This window comes from Cynoglossus semilaevis, chromosome 14 (genome assembly GCF_000523025.1).
Source record: "Cynoglossus semilaevis isolate Cse_v1.0 chromosome 14, Cse_v1.0, whole genome shotgun sequence".
NCBI classification, from domain to species: Eukaryota; Metazoa; Chordata; class Actinopteri; order Pleuronectiformes; family Cynoglossidae; genus Cynoglossus; species Cynoglossus semilaevis.
In genome coordinates this window covers 27127368-27137060 of record NC_024320.1, presented here as the reverse complement: position 1 = coordinate 27137060, position 9693 = coordinate 27127368, and the positions used below count along the sequence as shown (strand labels likewise).

At 49.4% G+C, this 9693-nt stretch overlaps 1 protein-coding gene across 1 annotated transcript in view; it reads left to right on the top strand.

Moving 5' to 3' along the window:
* The first annotated feature begins 101 nt into the window (after positions 1-101).
* Positions 102-9693, top strand: part of myo5b (myosin VB) — a 16497-nt gene continuing 6905 nt past the window's right edge. Inside the window, 24 exon segments of the mRNA XM_025062073.1 lie at positions 102-106; positions 348-351; positions 613-723; positions 819-990; positions 2100-2244; positions 2690-2846; positions 2930-3073; positions 3154-3235; positions 3685-3792; positions 3894-4003; positions 4317-4582; positions 5199-5280; positions 5424-5564; positions 5656-5778; positions 5879-5962; positions 6075-6209; positions 6281-6378; positions 7329-7410; positions 7797-7913; positions 8059-8270; positions 8356-8512; positions 8638-8877; positions 8958-9194; positions 9283-9376. Of these exon segments, the coding sequence (XP_024917841.1) occupies positions 102-106; positions 348-351; positions 613-723; positions 819-990; positions 2100-2244; positions 2690-2846; positions 2930-3073; positions 3154-3235; positions 3685-3792; positions 3894-4003; positions 4317-4582; positions 5199-5280; positions 5424-5564; positions 5656-5778; positions 5879-5962; positions 6075-6209; positions 6281-6378; positions 7329-7410; positions 7797-7913; positions 8059-8270; positions 8356-8512; positions 8638-8877; positions 8958-9194; positions 9283-9376 (3106 nt within the window).

Below are 9693 nucleotides of genomic sequence, written 5' to 3'. Positions count from 1 at the left end.
TCCTCTGTGCCCTCATTTCTCACCATCTCCCATGCTGGGGCCGCTCAGCCATTGGACCGTTCCTGGAGTGGCCTAGTTTAACACTGACAAAGACGGAGGTCATGTGGTAACGCAGGCCTCCTCTGATTGGTTCAACAGGAATAATGATCTGCTTTTTAAATTGAAACATTCAGGCTTCAGTAATAACCAGGTTACTAAGTTGAATTAGTAAAGGAAACAGTTAGCTGTTAGCTTTTGCGCTAGCTTAAGCACACTTCACCATTTGTGATCGTACATGTGTCAGTTCACGTGAAGCTGTGACCTTTGACCTTTGTGTGACTTTTTTGGTCTATTAAACTCCCTGACAGTCAGGTGCTACTTCCTACTTCCTGTTGAAAGAAGGAAGTTCGCAGCTTCTCCAGCTGAGCACAAAAACCACAGGAATCAAACCATTTCTTTCACCTTTTCAAACCAGCAGATTGAAGAGTCTCACACCTGGGGGCGGGGTCTCCCTCCTGCCCCCCAGCTTCATGAATAAACACCGTCACATATTTTCTATCATAAACACGATTGACTCAGATGTTCAGAGAGAATACTTTGACTCACCCCGTCTGTCTCTGACCTGTGGTCCAGTACACCCGGGTCTGGATCCCTGACCCTGAGGATGTGTGGAAGGCTGCGGAGATCACCAAGGACTACCAGGAGGGGGGGCCGGTTCTTCACCTCACGCTGGAAGATGAGACGGTGAGTGACACCTGTTGGCAGCTGTAATTATTACAAACACTTTATATGTATATATGTATATATTTACACGTGTGTGTGTGTGTGTTTTACCCCAGCCTCTGGAGTACCCCGTGGGTCCGAAGACTAACCCCCTTCCTTTCCTCCGTAACCCCGACATCCTGGTGGGGGAGAACGACCTCACTGCTCTCAGTTACCTCCATGAACCCGCGGTGCTGCACAACCTCAAAGTTCGCTTCCTGGAGTCCAACCACATCTACACGTACTGTGGTCAGTCTGTCGTCCGACCGTTGTTATCGGAACACGTTAGCATAAATAATTATGTAATATCTGTACGAAAAGTTATCGTTTATTTTGTTCCTCCGATAATGAAAACCCCATAATGCCTGGGATTCGGCGAATGATATGTGACCTAAAAAAAAGGTTTGGGGGAAAAAACAGGTGTATATGTAGGTGAAAGTCACTAGGTGGCAGCATAGCAGCTCATTTTATTAATCTATCTGAATAATCAGGGGATCGTATATATTTGCTCAATGCCTGGGTTTTCGCAAAATGATGTGTCCCCTAAAAATAGTTTGGGAAAACTGTCTGTATATGAAAGTGAATAGTCACTAGATGGCAGCATTGCAGCTCATTTTATTAGTCCATTTCAGTACAGTAGTACAGTGGTTTGTACTGATCAATAAATAAATGTTACCAGGTGGAGTAGTACAATTCAGGGAAGGGGCGGGGGGGTCAAAAACCTCTGTCCTCTGGGGGGGGACATGGCAGAAAATAATTGAGTAACCCTTTTAGCCCAGTTTCAAACATGTATTCAGCCTAACCCAAGCACAGGCAAACTTTTTGACTCACAATTGTCCTAAAATTGAACAGGGGGGCTGGGTCAGTAGCAGACAGATGGAGTGTTTGTGTGAACTAAGATAAATGACATGTAAAAGTCATGCATAAAGGCATGACTCCACCATTTTCTCCACCATCTAGGAAATGCAGAAGTATAATAATAATATAAATTATATAATTTGGAAAGTTTAATGGGCCGGATTAAAAAGCTGAATGGGCAGCATCCAACCCCTGGGCCTTAGTTTGCCCATGCCTGGCCTTACCAAAACAAAAGCTGCATTGACCGATTTTTCATTCCCTGTCACTGTAGCTATACAAGGTATATTTGAATTATCTTAGGCTCTTGGATAATTATTCATTCATTGCCCGGGGGCGTTGCGTTTTCCGGTTGGTCGTGGCGTCGCCGTTACCCGGTGGACGTGACATCACCGTCACCCGGTGGACGTGACGTCACCGTTACCTCACTGTTACCCGGTGGACGTCACCGTCTCTCCTTCTGTCCCTGTTTGCTGAGCTCTGCTCTGATGTGTCCTCCTCAGGTATCGTCCTCGTGGCCATCAACCCGTATGAGCAGCTGCAGATCTATGGCGAGGAGGTCATCAACGCCTACACTGGACAGAACATGGGGGACATGGACCCTCACATATTCGCTGTAGCTGAAGAAGCCTACAAGCAGATGGCCAGGTCAGAGCTGCTGATGCTAGAACCACATCACCACTGGTCAAACTGGTCTGGTCTGGTTGACCTGGTTAACTGTCAATATATGAAACAACAACAACAGAAGAAGAAGAGAAAGAACAGGAAGTGGAAAGAGTTCCACTGGAGAACACTGTTGGTGTCTGTGGAACCAGTTCTTCCCACGTTCTGTTTCAACACCTGAACGTCTCTCAGCCTACGTAGGACCTGACGTCTGGGTTTGATAGTGGGTTTTTATGGGCACACTGCCCCCTACTGGACTGGAGTGTGTAGTGTCACAGTTTGACCAGTGACTTTCTGAGCTAACGCAGCCTACTGCTAACACCTTGATGTGCGATTAGTTTTTTATTTCAACCGACGAGAATTGTCACGTATTGACAGCCTGAATGTTAGCATTAGCTGATTAGCCGTTGTCTTTGCGTTGTCCCCACAGGGACGAGAGGAACCAGTCCATCATCGTGAGTGGAGAGTCCGGAGCAGGAAAGACGGTTTCTGCCAAGTACGCCATGCGTTTCTTTGCCACGGTCGGAGGTTCGGCCAGTGACGCAAACGTGGAGGAGAAGGTGTTGGCGTCCAGTCCCATCATGGAGGTGAGTCTCCCTCTGACGCCGTGGACCCGGTGGACGCGTCCCCTCACATCACCAGCCACCTGTCTCTGTCCTCTGTCCCCCAGGCCATCGGGAATGCGAAGACTACCCGGAACGACAACAGCAGTCGTTTTGGGAAGTACATCCAGATCGGGTTCAACCGACACTACCACATCATCGGAGCCAACATGCGGACGTACCTTCTGGAGAAGTCCAGGGTGGTGTTCCAGGTGATGACCAGGAGCAGCAGGTTGATTGGTTGTTGAGGTTTTAGTGTCTGACACGGTGACTCCCTCTGGACTCTTCACAGGCTGAAGATGAGAGGAATTATCACATCTTCTATCAGCTCTGCGCCTCGGCCACTCTGCCAGAGTTCAAGGACCTGAACCTCCGTGAGTCTGAACCCATGACCCTCCTGGGACACACTGGGACACACTGGGACACACTGGGACACACTGGGACACACTGCACCACAGTCTTCACCAATGTTATCAAAATCTAGAGGTCCAGACCCAGGGGTGTGGGGTGGCGTTTCCCAAACTTTTTTTCTGGGGACCCATGTTTTAAAAGTCAGAAAACATGATGCGAGAAAAAAATCTCTTACGACCCACATGAGGGTCGCGACCCAGTCTTTGGTAAACAACGGTGTAGAGCAGAGGTCCCCAACCTAGTACCAGAACCAGACAGCTGGTACTGTGGACCAGTAAAACCACACCATCATTTTTCAAACATTTTTTAAACTTTCTTCTCTCAGTGTCAGAGTCCCACTGCGACCAGCAGGGGTCCCCGGACCGGGGGTTGAGTACCCCCGGTGCAGAGTGTGACTGTTTTCCTTTCGCAGGCAGTGCAGAGGACTTCTTCTACACGTCGCTGGGGGAGAACATTTTCATCGAAGGAGTGAATGACGCCGAAGACTTTGAAAAGACCAGAGAGGCCTTCAGCCTGCTGGGTAAGAACCCTGCAGGGGGACGGGGACAGGGACGGGGACCATCAACATCCAGTCAGAGCGTGGACGTCCTTCACTCAGGTCTTTGTCCCGTGTGGTTACAGGAGTAAAAGAAAGTACTCAGATGAACATCTTTAAAGTGATGGCCTCCATACTTCACCTGGGGAACGTGGAGATCTGTCCCGAGAGAGACGGAGAGTCCTGCCACGTTCCGGTAACACACACACACACACACACACACACAGGGAGAGTTATGAAGGGAACTGTCTGAGGTCTGACCGTCTGTGACTGTCTCTGACCGTCTGTGACCGTCTGTGACCGTCTCTGACCGTCTCTGACCGTCTCTGACCGTCTCTGACCGTCTCTGACCGTCTCTGACCGTCTCTGACCGTCTCTGACCGTCTCTGACCGTCTCTGACCGTCTCTGACCGTCTGTGACCGTCTCTGACCGTCTCTGACCGTCTGTGACCGTCTCTGACCGTCTCTGACCGTCCTGCACCACGTGAGCCACATGTTTCTCCCCGCAGACGGAGGACGCCCACCTCCAGCACTTTTGTAAACTCCTGGGCGTGGAGCTCCAGCAGATGGAGCACTGGCTCTGCCACAGGAAGCTGGCCACGACCTCGGAGACCTACGTGAAGAACATGTCCAGCAAACAGGCGGTCAACGCTCGCGACGCCCTCGCCAAACACATCTACGCTCGCATGTTCGACTGGATCGTGGACCACGTCAACATTTCATTACACACGTCCTCGAAGCAGCACTCCTTCATCGGCGTCCTGGACATTTACGGGTAAGTCTTACACCTGATGGACGCCAACGTGTCACGTTAAATCAAACATCGTCATGAAACTAAAGTATGAGCCAGAAAGAGAGAGGAAGTGAGTGAAAAGTACGGATGTCCAATATTATCTTTTTTCTGAAATCCGATTTGACAAAATTGTCCCAAATAACTTACCAATAATTTACGATACCGATAAACCCTCTCACCCTGATGTAGCTGGTAATATTTATTTATTTATCTGTACAAACCATTATTAAAATAGATTCATAAAATGAGCTCCTATGCTGCCACCTAGTGACCTTCACCTACATATACACCCGTTTTTCCCCAAAACCTTTATTTAGGTCACACGTCATTTGCCGAATCCCAGGCAAAAACCGATAAAGATTATTACAGATTATTATTATTACGCAATGATGCTAACATCGGGCCGATAATATCGGACGTCCTTAGTAACGAGAATGAAAGTGATCGTGGAATCTGAATGACCTGGTGACATTTAGAAACATGTGAATACATTATTAACAGTTTGTCTTTCACGTCGGTCGTCAAAGTTTTTAACCAGGTCTTAATCATCGTCATCTTTTTTTTCCGCGTCATGTTTTTTTTTTTTTTCTTGTTCCAGGTTTGAGACGTTCGACATCAACAGTTTTGAACAGTTCTGCATCAACTACGCCAACGAGAAACTTCAGCAGCAGTTCAACTCTGTGAGTCTGTGTTCCCTGTACACAGTACTACACAGTACTACACAGTACTACACAGTACTACACAGTACTACACAGTACTACACAGTACTACGCAGTACTACACAGTACAGGTCATGATCCCCGTTTCTGTCGTGTTTCTGCAGCACGTGTTCAAGTTGGAGCAGGAGGAGTACATGAAGGAGCAGATTCCCTGGACGCTCATCGACTTCTACGACAACCAGCCGTGTATCGATCTGATCGAGGCTAAACTCGGCATCCTGGATCTGCTGGACGAGGAGTGCAGGGTAGGAGCCGTCCATCGCCGACTCAGGAACTCCTTTCTACCGCTAACTGTTCGTAACAACTCTCCGCCTCGTTCCCTTTGTCGTGGCTCAGGTCCCGAGGGGAACCGACCTGAACTGGGCTCAGAAGCTCTACAAGCAGCACAGCAGCAGCGCGCACTTCCAGAAACCTCGCATGTCCAACGTCTCCTTCATCATCATTCACTTTGCCGACAAGGTGAGCAGATACCGTCGAAACGTTCGTCCTTTCTCCGACGCGGTGCGAAAAAAGTTGGCCTTGAGAGCGACTGACCGTGTAGGACACTGACCTGTTGTAGGTGGAGTACCAGTGCAACGGCTTCCTGGAGAAGAACAGAGACACGGTGTACGAGGAGCAGATCAACATCTTGAAGGCTAGCCAGGTTGGTGTCGACCAACAGTGGTGAAGGATTTCATAAATACATCCAACAAATATCAATATCAACAACGACGCGGCGACGACGCGGTGCGTGTAAACAATCGTAACTCTTTCAGTTCCAGCTCGTGGCAGATCTGTTTCATGAGAAGGACGACGCTCCCGCCGCCAAGTCGTCCAGGGTGAACGTGCGTTCGATGAAATCCACGCCCAAAACTTCAAACAAAGATCACCGGAAAACAGTGGGACACCAGGTGAGCCTGCACGGCCGCGCGCCACCCTGTGGTACGACGTGGTGTTTCTCACGCACTTGTGTTTGGTTCAGTTTCGCAGTTCTCTGCAGCTGCTCATGGAGACCCTGAACGCAACCACGCCGCACTACGTCCGCTGCATCAAACCCAACGACTTCAAAGAGTCGTTCTCGTGAGTGAAATCTCATGTTCTGAGTAAAAACAGAATCAAAACACCAGAGAAAAGTAGATCCAAGAAGATCCAGAAGAAACTGAAGAAATGGCTGAACCTGAATGTTAACCGACATGATAGCCGGAGCTAGCTAAGAGTAAATTATAAAGTTAGCAAAAAGTCAACCAACGTAACGAAATGTTCGTAAACTTAGCCAGAATTCTTTAGTCTAATTTAGCTAAAAAAAGATACGTACAGACGTAAACGTCCGACCTAAGCTAGCTAGCTGAAACCTCGACTAAAGTTGACTAAAGTAGCAGGAAGTTTGTTTACGTTAAAAAAAACTCAAACTCTGCAACAACAAACCAGAGATTGATTAAAAAATTAAAGTTAAAAACTCAGTTAGGTGTTTTAGCTTCACCGTCAGGTGTTACGGTAACATTACAGTTGGGTGATGTTACGGTGATGTTACAGTGATGTTACAGTGATGTTACGGTGATGTTACAGTGATGTTACGGTAACGTTACGGTGATGTTACAGTGATGTTACAGTGATGTTACAGTGATGTTACGCTAACGATACGGTGATGTTACAGTGAGGTTACGGTGATGTTACAGTGATGTTACACCACCATAACAGTTAAGTCTGGTCAGAAATCTAATCTAAAGAAGCTCAGTGTGACCAGACTGTTGATTGGCTGCAGCTGATGCTGATGCTGCGTCACATGATCTCAGTAAATTCAATGATGAGAAAGTCATAAAGTGACTCTCCACACAAGTCCCTTCAGTTCCTCCAAACGTCTGTCGGGGCCTCTCTCTCTCTCTCTCTCTCTCTCTCTCTCTCTCTCTTTCACACACACACACACACACACACACACACGATGCCAAAGAACAAGAAGAGGTTCGGACGCTGCATTACTGAATGTCACCTCTAGGTTGAACTGAGTTTAGAACCTGTTTCTTTTCTTCCAGGTTCGACTCGAGGCGAGCGGTCCAGCAGCTCCGAGCCTGTGGTGTTCTGGAGACCATCAGGATCAGTGCAGCTGGGTATCCATCCTATCCATCCAGGCAAGTCCTCCTCCTCCCCCTGCACCTCCTCCTCCTCCTCCTGCACCTCCTCCTCCTCCTCCTGCACCTCCTCCTCCTCCTCCTGCACCTCCTCCTCCTCCTCCTGCACCTCCTCCTCCTCCTCCTCCTCCTTCATCTCTTCAGTTGTTTAGTGTTTTTGCCGTTGTATTTCTTTTCCTGGTTCTGTTCTTCTGCTCGGTCAGATCCATGGTCTGAGGTTCTGAACCTAGATCGTCCAGTGGTCTGAGGTTCTGAACCTAGATCGTCACAGATAGTAGGATAGTTGTCCAGCGTTTCTCAACATGTGGCCCAGTCGTGGACCAGCCCACCTGGACACCTGGGTGACCTGCAGGTACTGAAGTTCTCCCTGTTTCCAGGTGGACCTATCCCGACTTCTTCAGTCGCTACAGAGTGTTAATGAAGAAGTCCGACCTCATGTCCTCGGACAGGAAGTTGGTCTGTAAGAAACTGCTGGAGACGCTGATCAAGGTGAGGAAAAGACAAAACAAAAAAAGAACTGGATTTGTGTTTGTGTTTCTGAATCCCTGGTGCGGGGACCGTCACGGTGTCCACGGCAGGGACCGTCACGGTGTCCACATGTTGATGAGAACACGTTCTTCTTCGTGTGTCTCAGGAACCGGACATGTTCCAGTTCGGAAAGACGAAGATCTTCTTCCGAGCAGGTCAGGTGGCGTACCTGGAGAAGCTGCGCGCCGACAAATTCCGAGCGGCGTGCATCAAGATTCAGAAAACGGTTCGTGGCTGGCTCCAGAGAATCCGGTACAGAAAGATCCGGAAGATGGCGGTCACCCTGCAGAGATACGGTCGAGGGTACCTGGCCCGCAGGTGGGTTGTGAAGGAGCAGGAAGTCGCCGTCTTTTAAACATAAACTACAGCTCATCCACGTCTGACCCGATGTCTCCCCCTGCAGGTTTGCTGAATATCTGCGTCTGACACGAGCGGCTGTCATCTGTCAGAAACAGTACCGTATGGTGAGAGATCGACGGGCGTACCTGAGGGTGAGACAGGCTGTCGTCACCATCCAGGCCTACACGAAGGGAATGTTCACGCGCAGGATCTACTGGGAGGTAAAAAAAAAAAAACTGACGTGACTTGAACACATCACGCTTCCTGAGCAGTGACTCAGAGACGACGACGACGACCAGATCTAATTGAAGGTGGAATGCGGTGACACTGTGGCTCTGTTGTGTAGTTCCTGCTGCACCACAAGGCCATGATTATCCAGAAGAACGTTCGAGGCTGGCTGCAGAGGAAGAAGTTCGTACGGGCGCGCAACGCTGCCGTGGTCATCCAGTGTGGCTTCAGACGCACGCAGGCCAAGAAACGGCTGAAGCAGCTGAAGATAGAGGCAAAGTCTGCGCAACACCTGAAGAACCTGAACACGGGCATGGAGAACAAAATCGTCCAGCTGCAGAGAAAGATGGACGACCAGGTACGGAGCGCCGACACCCGCCGCGGTGACACGGCCGCCCGCGCCGCAGCGCCACTCACTGTTGTGTCCTTCTGCTTCAGTCCAAAGAGTACAAGTCTCAGAATGAGGTGCTGCACCACACCAACGTCACCCTGGAGACGGAGGTCACCAAACTGCAGAAGGAGCTGCAGGTGTTCCGGGCGCAGCACAGCGACGGCGGTCAGCTGACGTCGCTGCAGGAGGAGCTGGAGCGGCTGAGGCGGGAGCTGAAGGAGGCGCACGCCGAGAGGAAGCAGCTGGAGGAGGAGCACAGCAGTGAGAAGCAGTCTCTGACTCAGGTGAGGTCATGACGAAAGAGCAGGGGGTCACCACCAGGGGGCGCCGGGGGTCCTGATGATGATGTCATCACATGTCTCCAAACCTTAGAGGGTGGAGGAGCTGGAAACAGAAAACGCTCTGCTGAAGAAGGAGAAGGAGGAAATCAACCAGAAGATCCGGCAGCAAGTGGAGACACCTGCTGGTGAGGAAGCGGTCCTTCAGTCGTATGCCAAAAAAAAAAAAGTGTCTGTTGAAATATTGAAAAATTTAAGTACCGTATTTTCTGGACTATAAGCCGCTACTTTTTTCCCCACACTTTAAACCATGGATTTTTCTTCTGCCACCAGGGGGCGTTCTAGCAGTTAGTGCAAAGAAGAACATGCTAGTTTTTATTTAGCACATACAACATACAGCTAATTATTTTCACACCTCGACCCCTTCATCATGGAAAACACACGAAGACGTTGGTTTGATGCGGCGACGTCTACATTCGTCAATTTATAGTTGTTTTTTTTTTTT